Source organism: Chrysochloris asiatica, unplaced genomic scaffold (assembly GCF_000296735.1).
Source record: "Chrysochloris asiatica unplaced genomic scaffold, ChrAsi1.0 scaffold00056, whole genome shotgun sequence".
Lineage (NCBI taxonomy): Eukaryota > Metazoa > Chordata > Mammalia > Afrosoricida > Chrysochloridae > Chrysochloris > Chrysochloris asiatica.
The window spans coordinates 878539-899956 of record NW_006408574.1 but is presented as its reverse complement, the minus strand read 5'-3'; the positions used below and the strand labels follow the sequence as shown (position 1 = coordinate 899956).

Genomic DNA, 21418 nt, shown 5'->3' with positions numbered 1-21418 from the left:
CGCCACCCATTCCGGCCGCTCCCGTAACCAGATAGCTAGCTAAAGATAGACATCGGCGCTACACATCTGAGCAGCATTTATTAATGATAGAAACTGAAGTTGTCCACAACAGAGCTGTTTCTAGCCATCAGCACGACATTCTCAAGGTACCCGACACAGGAGGCCGGGAGCAGTCTGTGGACCCCTTGCCCCAGTTAAATTTGTGGATTCTTCAAGTATGGCTGTGTCTGTTTGCCCATCTGGAGAGCCTCCGGGTGAGAGCAGGATTGGGCAGCTGCAGGAGAGGTCAAGGAAACTCTGTAGGTTGAGGCAGTCCCAGGCAGGCCGAGCTCAGGGCTTAGAGCCACATTCACTGTGGTTCCACTCAAGGCTCTGTATGACTTGGCCTGGAGCGCCAACTGTGTCCCCAGGTAGAACATGCCCCCACCTGCCAGTGTCAGCAAGCCCACTTAGACCAACCTGCCCTAAGGCTCCTCCTCCGTGGTGGGGTCTTCCTGGGCCTGCCCCCCAGGACCCCTCAATCCTCCGGCCCTCCCAACTCCTGCCCTTTCCCCACCCTTCGATGGGAGTACAGGTCACCAAGAGGGCAGGCTGGAACAAGGGAGCTGGAGAGAGATGAAGTGGGTGGACCAGGTGCCACCTAGGCAGGCCAGGGGAGCCCACCTGGCAGGTAGGCATGGGCCCAGGTGGGCAGGGCACACTGGCTGACCTCTCTCCCACCTGAGCACCCCGTAACTCCTTCAGGGCTGGACAATGCTTCTTCTGCAGGAAACTTTGACAACTGAGGGGCCCCATGACCCGGACAGTGAGGTCACAGAGCCCTATGGTGACGCCGAGGGACAGGGACCTGAGAGCTAGCCATGAATTTTGACCAGAAGGCCGTGAAATTCCTGGCTAACTTTTACATCAACGGAGGCACACACTGGACTCACGGTCCGCTGGGGCAGAAGGCGCCAGCGCCCCGCCTGTAACTCTCCATGGGGGGCTAGTGGGCTAGGATGGCAGCCTGGGGCGGGGGCAGGGGCGGTGGGCAGGCCTGGCTGGACTGTGGCCGCCCATCTCCCTTACAGGCCCAAGGCTGCTCTGTGGTTGCCAGTTCAGGAGCCTGGGAGGGCCTGGGATGAGGCGAGGCCCCCAGGGGCCCAGGAGCTCCCAGCTGGCCGCAGGGTACGAATGGGTAACCCCCCGGATTTCCAGCCTACCTGCACCCACACTCTGAGGGAGCTGTGTGAGTAAAGGGTCCCAGGGTGATGGGTGAGGGAGGGATCTTCTGGGAGGACCCCAGCCCAGAGCTTTCTTTCTGTGCTCAGTGCTGGACCAACGCCCCCCGATCCTGACCGACCTGGACATCCCGGGTCCCACTAAGTACCTGCTGCCAGATGCATCCATACGAGAGTCCTCCCCTCATCCCCACTACAGCATGGGCCGAAAGCTTCCTGCCCAAGGTCCGTGTCCCCAGGCCCCATCTAGCTCCCTGGGGGGTGGGTCCAGCCCTACACACAGGCTCTGTGCCCCTGTCTACCTTGTCCCACCTTCTCTCCAACCCACCCCCGACCCCCACAGAGGGTGGCAGCTGCAGGGCTCGGCAGACCTGGCTGCGGAGTGAAAGCCCCTTCAACAGAGAGCAAAAGGTGGGTGTGCCAGCCAGGCAAGAGTTCCATGGGGGACAGGCGGGGAGGGGACTTCATAGAGGGTGCCTGGGAGGGGCCACAGCAGCGTCTGATCCTGCAGTGGCCATCGCTTACGGACTACCCGCCTTCCTGCCGGCCCACCTTCAACTTCGGCAGCCACTGTCCAACTTCCAGGACCCCTGAAAGCCACGCTCGTGCACCCAGGGCGGGGGGCCCAAGCGCCTGGGCCCAGGCTCCCCTCCAAGCTTCTCCACACCTCCTGGGCAAAAAGTGGCCCAGCCCCAACACCTATGACATTCTGCCCGGGTATGTCCTGCAGAGCCCGAGGTCACCCGCCTTCTCCATGAGCCGTTCACCTGCCTTTGCCTCTTGGGTCTGCGCCTGTAAGGAGGCCCGGGACCAGGGTTGGGAGGTGGGAGAGCTAAGGACAGGGATGGGGTTCGGCGGGCGGGGCCAGGAACCACAGGTTGGGGCCCTGAGTGGGATGGGCTGGGCATGCGGCAAGGGAGGCTGCAGCCTGCTTCCTGTCTTTACAGCACAGACTCCTGGCCCAGCCGCCTACCATGTGGAGAGCTGCTACAATTCCCGCTTCCCCTCAACGCCCAGAGTGGTCATTCAGGGTGTGCGGAGACCTAAGCGCCATGATACAGGTCCTTTCAGCACACTCTAGAGCTTGGAAGTAGGACTGACCTGCCGTCTCATCTCCTGGAACCCTGGCCTCCCCCTGGGGCTTTCCCAGGACTCCCTCTGAACTCAGAGACCCCCAGTCTGGGCTTGTAACTCTCTGGGCAGCCCAATGCACACTCCTGGTCATCCAGGACCTTTCTGAGGCCATGGGTGAAAGATCTAGCCCAAAGCCCCCACCTAGGCTATACAGAGATGCTGTCAGATTCTCTGGACTCTGTGGTGTGTTACTGCCCATCCGTCCACCTCCCCCCCCCCCATGCATTACCCCATCATCACTGCTGTTGTCCTCCCTCAGCCAGGACTGGCTCGCCCTTCAGCTGTCCCAGGGGGTGGCAGTCAGGGAATGTCCTTGGGAAAGGATAGGAGGTGTGGAAACTCTCATGGACTGTGCAGCACCATCCCCACACTGACAAGCCACCCAGGGACCAGCCAACCCCAGGGCTAGGCTGAGGCAGAGACTGCACTCACTCCCTGACTGCTCCTTTGAGGTGTGTGTGTGTTTGGGGTCAGCCACGCAGCTCCTCTGAGTTAACCCGACTGCCCCAGGACACCTGCTTCCTTGAGAACTCCAGGCCAGCGCCTCAGAAGCCAAGCTGAGGCCAGCAACGAGGGTGGCAGGCGGGAGGAGACACTGGTACGTTGTAAGAGCCTTTGGCTTGGTCCTCCATCTGGTTTCAGCCCTGAGACCACCACCCTGGCCACTCATCTGCAGCTGGTGGCCTTCCTGTGTGCCCCTAGTCTAGCCCTGGTCCTTTCCCACCCACTCTGCTCAGCAGGCGCTCAACCCTACAAAGTGGTATCTGTAATAGCTGCTGGGTGGTGTCTGCCAGGTACCTGGGTCCATCTCTGGGTGTAGAACCAGTTTGCCCAGCACCCCAGGAAGGGCAGCTGGGGGTACAGGGCAGGAGCCTGGGACCCTGATCCAGGAGTGGGACCAGCAGCAAGAATGGAGTCATCTAGCCAGCTGGACTCAGGAAGGATGGCTTCCCAGAGTAGGTGGCCGAAGAATGGGTTTTCAAAGATGAGCAAGAATTTGCCGGGCAGCAGGAAGGAAATTTCTAGCAGAGCAAAGCAGTGAAAAGGAGGAAGGCAGACCTTGCAGGGTTAGTGTGGGGCTGGACCAGTGAGTAGAAGGGCCAGGCCAGTCGGGTGTTTAGAGCAGTCCTGGATGCACGGGCCTCCATGGGGCCAGGAACTGCCTTCCCAGTTGGCAAGGATTTCTCCAGGAGCCCTCCCGCTTAGGTTGGCCAGAGCTGGACTCTGACAGCAAGGCCGAGGGCAGCAGGGCTGGTGGCACCCATCTCCCGGGCTTCTGTTAACAGGGATTGTACACACCCCCACACCTGGGCACCTGCAGGTGAAGGTGGGCATACCCCAGCCAGGGCAGGGCATCGCTTCCTCCACATTAAAGACTACTGTAATATCAGAAGTAGGTCTTTGCACCGTTTACAAAAACAAAATACAGTTGGTGTAAAAAGTCCTTTTTGAGAAACAGCCTTCTGCTCCGCACCCCTACACCAGGGTTGTTGGGGTGGTAGTTTGTCGGTCTCCGCTGGGAGAAGCGGGACGAGGCCACAGGTCACGAGTGCCTCGGGGCGGGGACACCCAGAATTGATAATACCAATCAATAAAGTACAAGAGATGCTGAGCGTGGGAGACAGGTCCTGCAGGGACGTAGGAGCGGGACCTAATAGAGGCATGGAGGCGGGGCCCTGTGGAAACGTGTGGGCGGGACCCTGAGGGGATGTGAGGGCGGGACCCTGAGGGGACGTAGGGGCGGGCTACAAAGGACTTGCAGGCGGGGCCTGAGGGGACGTGAGGGATAGATGCTGTAAGGACGTAAAGGCGAGGCCCCGCAGAGACGTGTGGGCGGGCTCTCAAGGACGGGGCGGGGCCCTGCGGGGTAGTGGGCGGGGCGCTGCGAGTACTTGGGTCGAAACCGGATGGCGTGAGGAGGGGTGGAATGCTGCAGAAACGTGGGGCGGGGTCGCGCCAGCGGGGGCGGGACCGAAGAGGGGTAGGGAAAGGCTAGTGCGGGGCGTGGCCCGACGGAGCCTTAGGGGCGGGACTCATGGAGGGCGGGGTGGGGCCACGCCGATCGGGGCCAGGCGTCATCTTGGCGCCAGTCTCTACGCCGTCGTCACTCTGCGTCGCGCAAGGTCTGGGCGCCGCTCCCAGGAACCTCTGTGCGGCGGCAATCGCGTTTCCTGGGGACCGGCCGGCGAGCGCACCGAGGCTGTGTGGGGCTGCTGTGGGAGGTGGCAGCGAGACCCTTTGCAGAGCCGCGGTGCGACCGGAGCTGGTCGAGCTGGAAGGCACCGGGGAGCGGGGCGCGGGTGCCCTCCGAGGCCCAGGGGAACGGGCGTCTGCGGCGTCCACGGCGGCGCCGGGCGAACGGGCCGGGGATGGGGCGCCAAGCCGGACGGGGGCCGGGCCCTCGGCCATGTTCGCGGGGCTGCAGGACCTGGGCGTGGCCAACGGCGAGGACCTGAAGGAGACTCTGACCAACTGCACGGAGCCGCTCAAGGCCATTGAGCAGTTTCAGGTGGGCGGGTCGGCGAAGGCTGCGGGCGCGGAGTGAAGGCCTGTCGACCGGCGGCTAGCCGAGTCGTTGGGAAATTGATACTGGTCAGTTAGCTGTATCGGGATGTACAGACGCGGCCTGCAGATAGTGTCTCATTGATGGACGCTGGGTGACGTCCACCTGTTGCGGCCAGAGCCCTGAACATGCCTCTTGGGCACTCAGACTTGGCTGCAGCTGAGATGGACCTCGCTTGCCCCTCTTCCCCTTCAGACAGAGAACGGCGTGCTCCTGCCTTCCCTGCAGTCTGCCCTGCCCTTCCTGGACCTGCACGGGACACCCCGATTGGAGTTCCACCAGTCCGTGTTCGACGAGCTTCGGGACAAGCTGCTGGAGAGAGTGTCTGCCATCGCCCTGGAGGGGAAGGCTGAGGAAAGGTGGGTCTCTGCTGTTCATGGGAGGTGACCACAGCAGTTTTTCAGCCTTGGAATGGACACAGCTAAACTTATTGTGCCTTGGCTTCTAAAGGGGCCCTGGTGGCTCAGTGGGTTAGACATGGTTAACTCAAATCCACCAACCCAACCGCTTCTAGGAAGAAAGAGGAGACTGGGCCTGTGAAGAAAGGCTTGGTCTCGGAAACCTGTATGATGTTGCTCTGAGTTGGAATGAACTTGTTGGCCGTGGTTTTTGCTTGATTTCTAGCTTGTAAAGCTAGTCTGGTGTATTCCTTGCCATGTGTCTGGGGTCAGGCAGGCGGCCTCTTGTGTCAGAATCAACCATGCAAGTCGTTTCAGGTACAAGAAACTGGAAGATCTGCTGGAGAAGAGCTTTTCTCTGGTGAAGATGCCATCCCTGCAGCCAGTGGTGATGTGTGTCATGAAACACTTGCCCAAGGTAAATGGGGGTGGACCCATCTCTGCACCTTGTTGGTGCAAATTAAGAGTGTGCACTTGGTCCAGGGGTCAGCTTAGTTCCAGGGAAGTTTGACTAGCTGCCTGCCCCAGGCACGTGTGGAGCCGGCGCAGTCTGTGCTTGCTCCCCTTGTGAGAGGCTTGCTGAGATGCAGCATGGGGTTTGAGTTGAGCTGCAGGACCTCTTTGTAATCAGTGTGGCCACAGCTGCCTCAGAATCCTGGGGAGCACATGTAGTCTGTGGTTTGAAGCCACCCAGCAGCATTGCGGAAGAAAGTCCTGGCCATCTGTTTTCCATAAAGATTACAACCAAGAAAACCATATGGCGTGGTTCTGTTCTGGCACATGTGGGGTCACCACGAGGCGGAGCCTAGCTGACAGCAATGGGTCTGGTTTGGTTTGGCACCTGCCTTGGCCTTGGTACCACCCACGGGACTTCCACAGAGGGGCTTCCTTCCCTGAAGGGAGTGGGGCTGGCAGAGGTTTGTAACTTGTCTGGTGCATAGGTGTGGCTGACAGTGGCCTTTCTGCAGGTTCCTGAGAAGAAGCTGAAGCTGGTGATGGCCGATAAGGAGCTGTACCGAGCCTGTGCCGTTGAAGTGAAGCGGCAGATCTGGCAGGACAACCAGGCGTTGTTTGGGGACGAGGTCTCCCCGCTGCTGAAGCAGTATATACTGGAGAAGGAGGCGGCGCTCTTCAGCACAGAACTGTCCGTTCTGCATAACTTCTTCAGTCCCTCACCCAAGATGAGGCGCCAGGGCCAGGTGAGGCTGGTCGGTGGCCACTGGAGTCTGCACCTTGGAGTCTTTGAAGGTGGACTGTAACTGTGGCTGGAGGCAGGGGTGGACTTTGCCCATTGTCTGTCTTGATGTCTTACTTGTTGTCTCTGGAGTTCACATTGTGGGTGTTTTGCTGTTTGACAATGTAGTCCATGAACAGGGTGAGACAGGGTGGGCCTTAATGAGAAGTGGCAGACCCTCCCTGTAACCCTCTGTGTCTCCGAGTAGTGCGTTAATCAGCCCTGTGGTACTGAGCCACATGTTTCATTTTGTCTCTTCAGAAAATAAATCACCTGGAGGTCCTATCTGTCTTAATAAGGTTGGAATTAACTCTAAATTCCAGTCACTGCACGTTATAGGAGAGGGTTTTAAAAAGTTGATGGAAAATTCCATTATTTTTTCGTTCTATTTTTCCTTGAACTATTTGAAGCCTTTCAATATTGAGGTTTATTTTCATTAGCCAGCGTTTGACCTATTCTGTCCAGTAGGAAGATAAGGGGAATCCCATGAACAGTAAGAAGCTTTCTAGTAGTCAAGTTAAAAGCGACAACAGGGCCACCAGAAAGCCCGCCATCCATGTAGACTTGTTTTGTTTATCTTAGTGTGCCCACTGCCTTGTAACTGAACCTGTTTATGAGATCCTTGGAGATTTTACACCTGGGGTGTCCTTTGCACTCCAGTGGTAGGTGCTGGAGCTGTGTGCGGCTGAACACCCCCCCCCCCCCCCACCCCCCGGGCAGCACATGTTGGAGGAGGACGCCCTCCCCTTCTCAGCGTGTTTGTTGATTGCTGGTTTAGGTCATTGGTAACTGCTGTCTCATCCCATCATCCCTCGCCTGCCACGTCCTCCCTGGGGACTGTCCTTGTGTAAACCTGGGTGTCACAGGCCTCTGTGTGGTGCCAGGTGGTGCAGAAGCTGGCACAGATGGTGGGCAAGAACGTGAAGCTATACGACATGGTGTTGCAGTTCCTACGCACGCTCTTCCTGCGCACGCGCAACGTGCACTACTGCACGCTGCGGGCCGAGCTGCTCATGTCACTACACGACCTGGACGTCAGCGACATCTGCACTGTGGACCCCTGCCACAAGGTAGGCCCCTCCCCACCCCTCCGGGCCTGCACCTGCCTGGAACCCTCGGCTGCTGCTGCTGGCTTCGGCTTCCTGCCCTGCCCCAGTCTGACTCACACCGGGCTCGAGGTCTGGGCCCTGGGGTCTGTGCTGACCGACAGCGCTGCCCCTGCAGTTCACCTGGTGCCTGGACGCCTGCATCCGGGAACGCTTCGTGGACAGCAAGCGGGCGCGGGAGCTGCAAGGCTTTCTAGACGGAGTCAAGAAGGGACAAGAGCAAGTTCTGGGGTGAGAACAAGGCTGGGGGGTCGGAACAAGGGGATGAGCTCGCATGGAGCCCCTGGGAGCTGGCAAGCTGGGCAGTGCCATACCTGGGAGGCACCTGGACCCTGGCGGTGTTGAGGTTGGTGTCTCTGCTTCTGAGGGCAGCTTCCCCCACCCCTCGTCCTCTGCTGCTTGGCTGTCCGGGCCCATGATGCTGGAGTCCAGCCCCGTCTTGGTCTCTGGTCCTCTGTCGTGTTGTCTCTGGTTGTGCTTACTTCTGGATTAGGGGTTTTGGGTCAAATTCTCAAAACCAAAACAGGGCTTTAACATGCTTTTCACTGTTTACGGACATACAAGGTCTTCGTCTTCCCTAAGGATCTTTGACTGAGTTGAGAGAGGGTGTGGGCTGGAGGGAGTCATCTTCTGAGGGACAGCCTGACCTCCCGAGGTCACGTCTGGGCTCTGTCTTCCCAGGGACCTGTCCATGATCTTGTGTGACCCCTTCGCCATCAACACGCTTTCACTGAGCACCATCAGACACCTGCAGGAGCTGGTGGGTCAAGAGACACTGCCCAGGGTGAGTGCAGCCCTCAGACCAGTGCACCGGGTGGGGACTGCTGGTGGGGAGCACGCTGCCCCCAGGGGAGCAGGGCATCTTTCCTCACCTGTGGGAGGTTGTCAGGGCCCAGGGGAGGACACCTCGCTGTGTGGAGCGAGCACCTGGGAGCCTGTAATTCAGGCTGGGAGCTGGGCTGGGTTCTACTAGTGCTGGAGGAGGCATGGAGCTGGGACCCGCGTTGAGCCTACCCCTTCCCCATCACGCAGGACAGCCCTGACCTACTTTTGCTGCTCCGGCTGCTGTCCCTGGGCCAGGGTGCCTGGGACATGATTGACAGCCAGGTCTTCAAGGAGCCCAAGATGGTGAGTGGCCTTGGGCACCAGCTCCTCCCTGGTCCTTACCAGGGCAGGGCCCAGCTGCCGCACTGAACGTCCAGTCTCTAAGCCCCAGCTCTGCTTTTGGAGACAGCATTCCTGGGTGCGCAGGGGGCCTGGCCCTGGAGGACGCTTTCACTCCAGTGGGCTCCTGGGAGTGGGAAGGAGGCCAGCGGCTCACCTTGATGGCCCCTTTCCAGGAAGCGGAACTGGTCACCAGGTTCCTGCCAACACTCATGTCCTTCCTGGTGGATGACTACACCTTCAACGTGGACCAGAAGTTCCCTGCTGAAGAGAAAACCCCAGTCACCTATCCAAGCACACTTCCAGAAAGTTTCACCAAGTACGGGAGCCTGGTGGGCAGTGGGGACGCAGCAGAGGGGCTCCTGCAGTGAGTTCTGAGTCTGTAGGTGGGCTCCCTCGGAGTGCCCGTGCTGACTGCTGCCTGCTGGTACAGGTTTCTGCAGGAGCAGCGCACGGCCTGTGAGGTGGGGCTCTACTACGTGCTGCACTTGGCCAAACAGAGGAACAGGAGTGCGCTTCTGCGTTTGCTGCCTGGCCTGGGTGAGCCCCTCTCTCTGCCCCGCCTGGGGTAGCCTGGGGCCCCCGTCTTGGTCCTTGCTAGTTTGAATGAGGAAGGGGCTTAGCCTCCCTGAGGCCCTGGGCTCACCCATCCCTTCAGCACGTGATGCAGCCCCATGTCCCCCTCCCAGGATTCAAGTGGGGGCAGACTCATGGGTTGTGGGTCCCAGGGCACTGGAAGTTTCTTGGGACCACTGATGTGTTTGGTGATGTTGCGTGTTCTCTGTGTGCGACTAATCTCTGTGAGCAAAGCTACTTACTGATCTGTGAGTAGTAGGTTATACCCAGCCACCGTCTGAGTGAATTCTCTCAGCCTTGCGTCAGTTTCTCATGCAGACAGGGGTCACTTAATTTCCGCCAATTCCAGCTTCAACCACATGTTCATGTTTTACAGTTCTGGACGTGGCGTCTCCAGAACTAACGTCCAGGTGTCTGCAGAGCCGCCTCTTTCTGGGGGCTCCAGGGAGGGTCCCTTTCCTGCCTTGCCCACCTTACCAGAAGCCACCGCATTCCTTGGCTCGTGGCACCTGTGTCTTCAAACATCTTTCATCCTCAGAGCTGCTTCTTTTGATGTCCTACCTCCCTTAAGCTGACCCTGCTGACCACACTGGGCTGCTCTGCTAGTCCAAGGTGCTCTCCTGTCTTGGTCCTTCTCTGATCACACCTGCAGAGTCTCTTTTGCCAGGTCAGGCAGTGCAGGTACGACCCCGGATGAGGACACTAGTGTCTTTGGGCCATTTGTTACCTGCAGACTGCAGGCGGTGGCTTTGGTTGGCTGGTTGGAGTCTTGCGGGGACCCAGTGGTCAATCGCTTTGTCCTGCTTCTGTTTGTCTTGTCCATTTGGTGGTTTCCTTTCTTCCTCGGCCTCACTGCTTTGGCTGGAGACAGGTGGCAGACCGGACATGCTCCTGATGGGTGGTCAGTGCCTCTCACTAGGTACACAGCTGCCTGGAAGAGCCCCAGTTGTGCTGTTGGGGGCACTAGTGAGGACAGTGATGCAGCCACAGTTTCCGTGTGTTCTTGTGTACCTGGTTGTCCTTCGAATGTTCCCTTTGCTTGCTCAGGTTGGTTGGTTGGTTGAATTTACAGGCTTTATTTTTGAGCACAATCTTAGGTCTGTATGAAAACGGAGAGTTCCCACAGGTCCCCTTTCCCCCAGCCCTTGGCTGTTTATTTTTGACTTTTCATCGTGGCCACGGTGAACACTTGGGTCCCTCCTGAGCATTCAGCTCCGGAGATTTGCAAATAGGTGTCCTCGCTATAAGGACGGTGTTAATTTCGGGGGAGTGGCCTCTGCTCTGGAATGCTGACAAAACAGGTGGGCATCAGCTCAGTATCCAGCTGAGGCTCTTGTCCACTCACTGCCTTCGCCTCTCAAACCGAGGGGCCAGGCTGGGTTTTCTGTGTCTGGAGCTCTTGTCCCGTCCAGGAACTGCTGGTGGTGTCCGTCTCATGTCCCTGGTGTCTGGACGTGGTGGTCCAGGGGGAGACTGAGGACGAAGCTCACAGGTGTCTGTCTTCCTCTGCTCTGTGGACCCATGTCCATGCCGTGGCCCAGGGAGCAGGATCCACAGCAGTGTCCATGTGCTGGGGGGAGAGCCCCCTCCAGGCTGGGCTTTGGGAAGTTTCTGCACTTCTACTTAGTGGGCGCTAGGTTTTCTCTTTTTACTGGGGTCAGTTCAGTGGCCCTTGGGACCAGCCCTTGTCCTTAACGTTCTCTTTGTGGGCTCTGTGTCCAGTCCCAGAACCCCCCCCCCTCCCCGGTGGTCCCCTGTCCTAGCCATTCTCTGCCCAGCACTCTGTCCCATTGGAGCCCCACCTCAGGTGCCTGGAGCCTGACCCCACAGTGAGGCTCCCTCCTCGTGAGCTGACATGCCCCTGCCCACAGTGGAGACCTTCGGGGACCTGGCTTTCGGCGACATCTTCCTGCACTTGCTCACTGGGAACTTGGCGCTGCTGGCCGATGAGTTTGCTCTGGAAGACTTCTGTACCAGTCTGTTTGATGGCTTCCTCCTCACGGCCTCGTCCAGGTGCTATGGCCATGCGGCCCTGGACCTTCCCTCACTGCCCATCCTCTCCCACCCAGGCACCTGGGGAGCTGAGGGAGTGGGTTGCGGTGGCTGCTGGGGGGCCTGGGTGGGAGGAACCTGTACCCTAGCCCAGGCTACTACCCCTCCCCCTACCCCCAGGAAGGAGAACGTGCAGCGGCACGTGCTGCGTCTTCTGCTCCACCTGCACCACCGCGTGGCCCCGGCCAGGCTGGAGGCCATGCAGCGGGTCCTGGAACCTGCAGGCCAGGTGGGTGCTCAAGCAGCCCACACAGCACCCCCTGACCTTGGGATGGAGGGTGGGCTGGGGGGATGTGTATTCAGCACGCCTGACCCCCGGGTGTGTGTGTGTGTGTGCACTGTATCCCCGACCCCGGGTGGTGTGGTGTTAGGGCTGTGTGTGTGTGTGTGTGTGTGTGTGTGTGTGTGTGTGTGTGCACTGCATCCCCGGCCCCGGGTGGTGTGATGTCAGGGCTGTGTGTATACATGCGTGGGTATGTGAGCTGTGTGTGTGCAATGCATGCCTGATGCCTGGTGGTGTGGTGTAGGAGTATGTGTGTGTGTGATCTGCGCGCGTGCACTGGTGACCACGTGCTTGCTCGCCCACAGAGTGGGGAGGCCGTCAAGGAGCTGTATGAGCAGCTTGGTCAGAAGCTGGAGCAGCTGGACCACCGGAAGCCCAGCCCGGCTCCAGTGGCCGAGACGCCCGCCCTGGAGCTGCCCCTGCCCCCTGGGCCTGCCCTAGCTGTGCAGTGAGGCGCCAATAATGCACCCCAGTGCTGGGGACGAGCAGTTTAGGCTGTGTCCACAGCCTGCTGTCCAGCAGCCATGCAGGGTCCACCCCTTCTCACTAAGGTGAGGGGTCCACGGGATGGTCCGGTTCTACTCTGGAAGGTGGACCCAACTCCATGCCCACTGCTCAGCCCACCCTGGCATTTGTCACCTCGAGAAGCTGTTTTGGCACCTGCCTTGTCACAGCAAAGCAGACAGGTCTCTGTTGGGTCGGGAACTTCTTTTCCACTTGGGAAGGGCATTAGGGACTTGCTGACCCCGTCAGTGTTTGTGAAAGCTCCCAGGGGGCAGAGTTAATTAGAGAGCAGGCCGGGCTCTGGCTGAGGTTCATGGCCCCGGTGCTCTGTGGACTGCCAGGCGGCTGGAGAGGCTCACCGTGTAAATAAAAGGTGTTTTGTAAAGGTAGTGCTGAGCCGACTTCGTGTTGCGCTTGTTCACCTGGGACTGGAAGTGGACCCCACACACCCATTGTCAGTGTCCGCAGGACCCTCTCTAGGCCTCAAGGTGTCAGGTCTTGCTGGGTGGTCTGCATGGATGAGCCTTAGACTGATGTGGAAACCAAGGCTCCAAGGGCATGGTCAAAGTCCCAAGTGCATTCTGGTCAGGTCTTCTCTCCTAGAACCTTGGTTTGGGGAGCAGGTCCACCTGGTGCTGCTCAGCCAGGTACATAGGACTTAGGGAGCAACCTCCAGGGGTCCATGACTAAGGGAGTCTCTGCACAGCCCGTCCCCCAGACCATTTGGAGACAGTCTGCCCCCCATCACCACACCCTCAAGTGTGGTGGGGATGAGATCACAGGGCTGAGCCTGCACTCTGTCCAAGGGAGGGGGCTGCTGGGAGTTCTAGATGCTTAGTGGGGGGTGGGGGTGGCGGGCAGAGTCCTGGTGTGGCTCTGTGGGATAATGAATGCACTGGACCACAAGGTCGGCAGTTCAAATTCACCAGCCACTTCTCAGAAACCCTATACGGGGATTCTATGAGTTGGAAACCACTCCGTGGCACTTAACAACAGTGGGGGGGTGGGGGGCTGGGGCAGGCCTATCAACATGGAAGCTCTAAGAGGCGGGGAGAGGGGTAGGAGTGGAGTAATGTAGGGTTCTAGCCTCCTTTACCTCTGTCAGGTAGACCAGCTGGAGGGGGCTGGACACACAGGAATTCCCAGGGGCCTGGGATTAGTCTGCAGCACTCAGGGTGTTCCCCCCACAACACACACACACTCCTTCAGTCTGACCCTTCCAGTCCAAGGTTGGTATCTGTACCTTTGTGGGGGAAGGTTTACAGGTGGAGGAAGAGCCCAAACGAGAAAGAGAAAGAGTGAGCAAAAACCACCCACCCACCCCCTGCAACTGGGCAGGGAGGGTCCGGACCTGCGGTGGGGTTACCAGAGCCCTGGGGCAGCTAGGTCTAGCCAGGTGGCCGGAGAGCAGGGACCATGAGCTTCCGCTAAAATTCTAAGGAGGTGGGGGCTTCACAGTGAGCAGGGGTGCTGGGAATGGGGTTATCAGTCCAAGTGGGGCACGGAGGGCCCCAAAACCCCTGGTCCCAAATTCTAAATTGGCTCCCCATGTCAAACAGGGAGCCTGCTACACGTGACCCTTTCCCAGGGTAAAGAAGGTCCTGGGGTGGGGGTCTTCAGGTGAGAGCGGCCGCAGGGGGGTGGGGCGCCGACGGCCTCCCCTCCCCCCTTGTTTACAGCCCTCTGGGGGAGGGGACCTTAGGTGAAGGTGTTCCCGCAGAGGTGTGGATGCAGGAAGGACAGACAGACTGGGTGGGCGAGGGCACAGAAGGGGCAAGGTATGTGCTCGCGGGCCTGCACCTGTCAGGGTGCTGGTTGATCTCAAGTGCAGGGTCAGCGAGGTGACCGGCCAGGCCGCCCCCCTCCGCATTCGTCTTTTCTAAGTCCCGCCCGTCGCACCCCTGACTCACTTCCTTTGCAATAGAAGCGGAAACTTTCCAGAGCTTCTTCCGTGGCTCGGACACTCTCCGGGGACCCACAGGTGTCGCTGCCCTCCAGGCCCCTGTCCCGCCAGTCCCTTGTCCCAAGGAGGCTGGCATTTCCGCTGGCGAGTGGTAGACCCAGCGTCCGGAGCCTGACACAGCAGCAGGTATGGGGGTGTTGGGAGCTACCCGTTCAGTCCTGCCCCCCCCCCCCCCCCCCCCGCGGCAGGCCTCTTCGCCGGCCTACTAGGCAGACTTCGACACAGGCCGCTGTCGGCGGGTCCCTGGTTCTACCCACCTCCCCTTCTTCCCCTCTCTGTCCATCCTCTGTGCCCCACTCCCACCCGCGGCAGCCCAGCCGGGGAGCCCTAGGCCGGCTGATGGGAGGCCCCAGTTTGGGGGCTTGGGCGGATTGGACTGAGCCTGCGGCAGAGCTGGGGCCTCGTCTCAAAAGTCGAAGTTCCGGCCAGACCTCCCCGCAAGTGTTCTTGAATGGGGAGGGGCAGTCCTGGACTCGTGTGGGTGCTTGGGCCTCTGCGGGCGGGGGCGTGTCCGGGCGTGACCTTTCAAATCCCCAATCGGCGCCAGGTCGGACCCCAACTCCTCCAGGAAGCCGGAGAGGCGGCCGATAAACTGTGGCCGCCCCCTATCCCCTTCAGCCACTTCCTCTTAGCAACCACAGCCGGTGTTTACCGGAGGCCCAGGAATTTGCATGCGGCCCCGCGGGGAAGCCGCTTCCTGGTCTGCGGGCGAGGCCGGACCCGGGGCCTTGGGGGGTAAAGGCCACTCGGAGGGCTGGTCCCAGTGGGCTCTCGGCCCCGCGGAGGGAGTCTGGAACCCTTTCTCAGATACCCTTTGCAGGGACAGCGACCTGCATGCCGAGCGACACCCCCGAGCCATGGACCGCGGCCCGGAGCCCGCAGCCCTCCCGCGCCACGGGCCCATGCGTGATCGCGCCCGTGCGCGCAGTGCTCCGCCTGCGCCGCCGCGTGTGTCTCCTGCGCAAGCGCCGCCTGCTGCTGCCCAGCGCAGGTTCCACCAGCGCGGGTCTGGAAGCGGAAACTGGCGCACCGCTCGCGGGAACCGACCAACCACGCTTCTTTACCTTCGACGACTCCACGGATAACGTCGCGAAGGCACCCCGCAAAAGGCGGCGGCGCAGTCGCATGGTGTTGTACCCTGAAAGTTCGCGCAAGTATCTGCCGCGCACCGAGCGCCGGAGCCGCGCGCAGAACTGCCTGCTGCTGCTCGTGGCGATCGTGGGCTTCCAGGTGCTCAACGCAATCGAGAATCTGGATGACAACGCGCTCCGCTACGACCTCGACGGCCTGGAGAAAGCACTGCAGCGTGCTGTGTTTGGGCAGCCGGCCGCCGTGGAGCGCATTGTGGCGCTGCTCCGGGATTACCTGGCCACGCACGTGCACAGCCGCCCACTGCTCCTGGCGTTGCACGGACCCAGCGGCGTGGGCAAGAGCCACGTGGGCCGTCTGTTGGCACGGCACTTCCGCGCCGTGATGGACGACAGCGGTCTGGTGCTACAGTACCATGCGCGCCACCACTGCCCCAAGTCGCGAGATGCGCAGGCCTGTCGCGAGGAGCTGGCACAGCGTGTGGCCGACATGGTGGCACGGGCCGAGGCCGAGGAGAAGACGCCACTCCTGGTGTTGGATGAGGTGGAGGTCATGCCGCCTGAGCTGCTGGATGAGGTGCACAGCTTCCTGCAGCCGCAACGCTCACATCAGTTCCACAGCGCCATCTACGTGCTCCTCAGCAATGCGGGCGGTGGTGAGATCACGCGCTTCGTACTGCAGAACGCCTCCCGGGTGCTGCCCCGACGCCCGGACGCGGGCCACGGGGCCCGGGCAGAGGAGGAGCTGCGTGGCAGCCTGCGGGCGCTCCTGGCTAGAGAGCACCCGCTGTGGAAGATCGCGACCATCGTTCCCTTCCTGCTGCTGGACAAGTGGGATGTGGTCAAGTGCTTCAGGGAAGAGATGGCTGGGGAGGGGTTTTTTCCTGAGCAGGCCCGCGCCGAGCGCCTAGCAGCTCAGCTCAACTACTACCGCGTGTCTGGTCGCGAGTATGCCATTACCGGCTGCAAACAGGTGGTGGCCAAAGTGAATCTCTTGTAGCTTCGGTGCAGCTGGACATGTGAAACCTAAGGGGGCTAACCGCAGGACATTTGGGAGACCACCCCAGACCACAGATGCCTCTAATAAAACTGTTCATGCACCCTTGAACTGAGGAGACTTGTGGGGTGGTGACCCAAGGGACCCTAGTGTGAGCATCCTTAGCTTACTGCCTATTGGGTACTGGCATGTCCCAGGACCATCTGGTGAATTCTTAAACTACCCAGAAAGTAGGCAGTCTGTCCCTTCACTTGGAAGATGACCTCACAGGGGTGAGTAGTATCCCATCACTTAGTTGGTCCCCTACAGAACCGGGATTGGAACCCAGCTCTGTCGGGTACTTGTGGCCACTACCTTACACACATTACACACACACACCACACCGACCTACTGGGGGGCAGGGCAAGGACCTAGCTCCGGGATAGTTTGGATTTCTTGAAGACCTGTCAAAGGCAGCTGGAGTGCTCTGACCAGCTCTGACCACAGTCAGGTGGATCATGGTCACAGGTGGGCTCGAGTCCAGAGCCTTGGCTATTTTAGCCCAGCCCAGTCCTGAACCAGGAGAGGCTGACTGGCCGAGCCCTAGCCAGAGTTCCAACCAGGGCTGGGGAAGGACACCCACCTCTTTAAGTTCTAAACAATCAGGGTCCTCTCCCCACAGAGCCCAGAGACTGCAATGGAACTGTCCCCTCAGTGCACGCCCCCTTCCCTAGCCCTCCTCAGTCACCTCCTCTCGCATTTCCAGGGCGGAAGCTGGCAGTGCCTGGCTCTCTGGGGAGGGGAGGGGCCGGCCTTGTGCCCGAAGAGGCAGGAGCAACTCTCCATGTAGAGTCAGACCCCAGGGCACCAGAGAGCGTTTTCTGCATGGATGGGTGTATGTCTCCGGCGGTTTTCGCCCATGAACGACCCTTTTGTGCCCCAAATCCTGCCCTCCCCTTTGTCGATTCACTAAGAATGCTGCTCCCCTAACCTCTCCGCGGCTCCGTGCATGCGCTCCACCGCTGGGACGCCTCCCGACTTCCCCCGCAGACCACGAAGTTCCTCGCGCCCACCCACACTTCGGAGGTACGTGTTGGAGGCGCACTTGGCGTGGAGGATTCCAGAGGACCCAGGTCTGCGCAGCCTCCACCTCCCGCAGCCCCTCTAGTCCGCTTCGTGGCCTCTGAGGGCAACCGGAGCTGGACGCGCTACGGATCCCGGAAGCCCTGGACCCACTCCCAAGACTGGAGGGCCAGTCCCTCGACAGGGCGGCGGAGGCCGTGGTCTGGCAGTGCACAAAAGATAGCAATAACAATGACAAAACCCAAAAAGGGAAGGAATGAGAGAGGGTGGGATCACATGAGGGGGAGAAAGAGTTCTAACGGTAGAGGTCAGCAGTGGTGGAGGGGACAAGGCAGGCAGAAGGTGCCCCTCGTGGGCATGAGCTCGTTTTTACATGGCCAGAGGCTGTGCACGTGCCCACCCACCTATATCTAAAGACACGGGATCCCCAGAGCAGTGTCTCCAGAGGCACCCCTTCCCCTCCAAGCTCCTGGACCGTTGGTGTGGACTGCGACCCCATTTCTGACCTTGTGTTTGTCCATGGACCTGGTTAAGGTATAAAAGCATTCGTGGTCAGGTGTCTGGAGGGAATCTTTCACCTGGCGAACCCAGTGCACAAAGCGTGGGCTCAGGACAGAATGGGATGTGGGGGTCATGCCCTGCAGGGACAGGTAGAGACCCCAGGCATAGTGGGGGTGAGGACTGGACCTTGAAAGCATCAGTATTCCCCCACCTCCAAGGGAAATTGAAGCTAGAAAAGTAAGTCTGGGAACCAAAGCTCTAAATATACTGGACATCCCAATGGTGGGCCCCCATGCTTCAAGGTGTGTGTGTGAGACCCAGAGAGATGTCTGTGAGTAGATGTGCTTACCAGTCCATGTGTGGGTATACCGGAGGAAGACCCATCTAGGGTTATTCCCACCCCCACCTTGAGATGGCCCACAGAGCAGCCCTCTTGGGTGTCACTTGCCCAGCCAAACATGGTCTTCACTGGCCCACTCAGCCAACAAATGCCCACTAAGCTTCTGTTGTGTGCCCTCCAATTGATTTCGACTCACCGTGACCCCAGTGACCAGACTAGATCTGCCCCGTAGGATTTTCCAAAACGGCTGCCGTCTGTATAGAAGCAGATCTCCAGGTCTTTCTCCCTCTGAACCTGCTCCTCTCCTCACCAAAAGCCCAAGCCTGTGAGGAGGAGCTCATGCTGTTGTTATACAACCGGATTTCTAAACGAGTTCCACTGGTCCCACCATCTCTTAATTGCTGCAGATTTGCAAGCCTTTATAATATATATCTTGCTGAATTCTACCTTTGTCTTCACTATCATTGGAACTTTTTTCTTAGAATCTGATTTTGTCAAATTCTTTGAAAAGGTTGTTAGGATTTGACTGGAATTGTGTTGACTGCAGACTAATGTGGAGACTGCTGATTCCTAACCATTGTTGTTATTAGTACCATTGGGTCAGTTCCTGCTGAGAGTGACCCTGTGTAGGGTTTCTGAGGAGCGGCTGGTGGGTTTGAACTGTTGAGCTTTCAGTTTGAATCAACCTTGAGGTCCAGCTTATCCTATAGCGCCACACCGGGACTCTATCTTTATACTGTGGTGATGGTGATGGTGGTGGTGGTTATGTGCCGTGGAGTCGGTTCTGACCCATAGCGACCCTGTACAGGGTTTCCGAGGCTGTAAATCTTTACAGGAGCAGAAAGCCTCATCTTTCTCCCGTGGAACAGCTGGTAGTTTCGAATTTAGCAGCTAGTCATTTATTAAAGCCTTTTAAAAAATGTTTTTCAATAAAGTAATTTGCTGCAGGTAGGCCTTGTTCATTTTTGTTAGATTTATCCCTAAAGCCATGTTATTTTTTGTTGGCATTGTGGAGGATGACTTTTGTCAAATAAAGCACACATGGAAAAAAGCGTATAAAATAAAAATGTATGTTCAAAGTTTTATCAAAGAGCTCACTTAACATCTAAGTCAAGCAATTGAATATTGCTGGTGTTCTAGAAACCCTGACGTCGGCTAATCATTGGCTTCTCCTCAGTCCCTTAGGCAATTACTGCCCTTCTGTCACGGTTGCCAGGGACTCGATTCTTCAGACCTTTACCACTCAATTCTAAACCCTAAGGAAACCTAGTAGATAAAACAGTTGGCTGCTAACTGAAAGATCAAACGCATCAGCTCCTCTGAGGAAGAAAGACGAGGTTATCTGCTCCCATAAAGATTTACAACCTCCCGAAGCCTAGACAGCAGTTCTGCTCTGTCCTGTGAGGCAGAATTGACTGGATGCCAGTGGATTGGTTTTGGCCTTGTCAACCCTAAACATTCTGGTGTTGTGTCGGGGTTTTTTCAGCCTTCTTATTAGTTAATTTTTAAAATAGCTTTATTTATGTAAGAAATAATTTGTACCACAAAATGTAATCATTTTAAGTGAGCGATTTCATGATTTTCAGTAAATTGACAGTTATGCAGGCATCCCCACTAAGCAGGTTTAGAGCATTCTCATCACCCCAGAAAAGATCCACCATGCTCTGAAAACTTCAGCTTGCTTGTTTCCATCCTGCCACAGACAACCAGCGGGGTTTTGAGCTTCATCTGCGCTGTAAGGATCCAGCTGCTGAATAGTTTGTTCATTCACTTGTTCATGACCATTTGTGTTGTTTTCACTGTGGGGCTAGTATGAGTATTGGTGCTGGGAACATTTGCCAACAAAATTCTTAGTGTGGACATATGTTTTCATTTCTCTTGAATAAACACTGAGGAGTGGAATTGCTGGGCCATATGACCAAACTCTGTTTAACTTCTTACAAAATTGCCAAACTGTTTTCTAAAGTGACTGCCCCAATTGGCATGCCCCCCAGCAAAGGACAGCAGTTCTCGCTTCCCCACAACCTCACCCACTCTTGTCCCCGACACTCTTTTATAGTCTCTTCTGTTTGTTATCCCTTTGTCATCTAACTTATAATAGGTAACTTCTTTACAGGATTGTTGTAAAGTGCCACTGAGTCGGTTCTGACCCATAGAGACCCTGAATACAGTTTCTGAGGAGTGGCTGGTGAGTTTGAACCGCCGACCTTGTGGTCCAGTGCTTGAACCCGCAGCACCAGGAGATCCAAGGAGAAGAATGAAATGAGCCCTCTTGGGGGAAGGGTTAACCTGTTTTCAACTCACATCCTAGGGGGTGTGTTTTAGTTGCGGCTTTGATTTGCATTTCCTCAATGACTAATTACACTGAACATTCTGTTCATGTGCTTGCTAGCTATTTGTATATGTTTTTTTGGTTAAATATCTACTCAAATGTTTTACTCATTTTCTTAATTGGGTTGTTTGCTTCTTACCTAGCTGTAGAAGCTCTTTGTATAATCGGAACACAAGTCTTTTATTAGATACATGATTTGCAACTATTTTGCAAAAATGTTGTATAAGGGACTCTTTATCCAAGGCCATAAAGATTTTCTCATCCGTTTTGTTTAAATAGGTTTTACAGCTTTCTTGTTAGTCCTGCGCTGCCTTCACAGTTGTGGCTGTATTTAAGCCAAGGTGTGGATCCATCTCGCTGGGGAGGAGGGCCAGGGGGCGGGCAGCTTTCTCATTTGCGCTGACCCTCTACTTTACCAAGCATGATGTCCTTCTCCAGGGACTGGTCCCTGCGGATGGCATGTCCACCGTATGTGACGTGAAGTCTCCCCATCCTCACTTCTAATGACCCTTCTGACTGTACTTCTTCCAAGACAGATTTGTTTCTTATTCTAACAGTCCATAGTATATTCAGTGTTCTTTGCCAACACCATAATATAGTAAAATAAAACATAGATATGAAAAATCTAAATATCCATGAAAAACTCATAAAAGCGAAAAGTCTATTTATATATACCTTCCAAATCCACCTGCCATCATTTCAGAATGATTTACAGCATTTCCAAGACAGTAAACCTTTACAGAAGCGGTCAGCCTCATCTTTCTCCCATGGACTGGCTAATGGGTTTGAACTGCTGACCTTCCATTTAGCAGCCCAGTGCTTATCCTGCAGCACCACCAGAACTCCATATATATCTAGCTTTTAAAAATGTAATGACATTGGCTACCCAAACTTGGGGGGG

The 21418-nt window shown here is 57.3% G+C and overlaps 3 protein-coding genes across 3 annotated transcripts; all 3 read left to right on the top strand.

Annotated features, from left to right (window-relative positions):
* Nucleotides 1-860: 860 nt before the first annotated feature.
* LOC102820771 (chromosome unknown open reading frame, human C9orf173) lies at nucleotides 861-2301 on the top strand. The gene is made up of 6 exons (XM_006863780.1): nucleotides 861-967; nucleotides 1071-1228; nucleotides 1311-1445; nucleotides 1564-1631; nucleotides 1732-2014; nucleotides 2168-2301. The coding sequence occupies exons 1-6, from the start codon at nucleotides 861-863 to the stop codon at nucleotides 2299-2301; spliced, it is 885 nt and encodes a 294-aa protein (XP_006863842.1).
* A 2322-nt stretch (nucleotides 2302-4623) lies between these two features.
* NELFB (negative elongation factor complex member B) lies at nucleotides 4624-14577 on the top strand. The gene is made up of 16 exons (XM_006863779.1): nucleotides 4624-4863; nucleotides 5113-5276; nucleotides 5634-5733; nucleotides 6284-6514; nucleotides 7434-7619; nucleotides 7774-7886; nucleotides 8337-8439; nucleotides 8688-8783; nucleotides 8996-9138; nucleotides 9253-9359; nucleotides 11267-11408; nucleotides 11568-11676; nucleotides 12036-12178; nucleotides 13914-14012; nucleotides 14233-14323; nucleotides 14407-14577. Exons 1-16 carry the CDS (start codon nucleotides 4762-4764, stop codon nucleotides 14575-14577), a joined length of 2100 nt encoding a protein of 699 aa, XP_006863841.1. The 5' UTR covers nucleotides 4624-4761.
* Nucleotides 14578-15031: 454 nt separating this feature from the next.
* TOR4A (torsin family 4, member A) lies at nucleotides 15032-16285 on the top strand. The gene has a single exon (XM_006863778.1). It carries the CDS (start codon nucleotides 15032-15034, stop codon nucleotides 16283-16285), a length of 1254 nt encoding a protein of 417 aa, XP_006863840.1.
* The last annotated feature ends 5133 nt before the right edge of the window (nucleotides 16286-21418 follow it).

Bases quoted from the DNA above. Each gene is read 5' to 3' on its own strand.
- LOC102820771 (XM_006863780.1), top strand. From the start codon at position 861: ATGAATTTTGACCAGAAGGCCGTGAAATTCCTGGCTAACTTTTACATC. The intron at 1,446-1,563 runs GTCCGTGTCCCC...CGACCCCCACAG, and splicing joins CCGAAAGCTTCCTGCCCAAG to AGGGTGGCAGCTGCAGGGCT. The intron at 1,632-1,731 runs GTGGGTGTGCCA...CTGATCCTGCAG, and splicing joins CCTTCAACAGAGAGCAAAAG to TGGCCATCGCTTACGGACTA.
- NELFB (XM_006863779.1), top strand. From the start codon at position 4,762: ATGTTCGCGGGGCTGCAGGACCTGGGCGTGGCCAACGGCGAGGACCTG. The intron at 7,620-7,773 runs GTAGGCCCCTCC...CTGCCCCTGCAG, and splicing joins CTGTGGACCCCTGCCACAAG to TTCACCTGGTGCCTGGACGC. The intron at 12,179-13,913 runs GTGAGGCGCCAA...CCTTGTTTACAG, and splicing joins GGGCCTGCCCTAGCTGTGCA to CCCTCTGGGGGAGGGGACCT.
- TOR4A (XM_006863778.1), top strand. From the start codon at position 15,032: ATGCCGAGCGACACCCCCGAGCCATGGACCGCGGCCCGGAGCCCGCAG.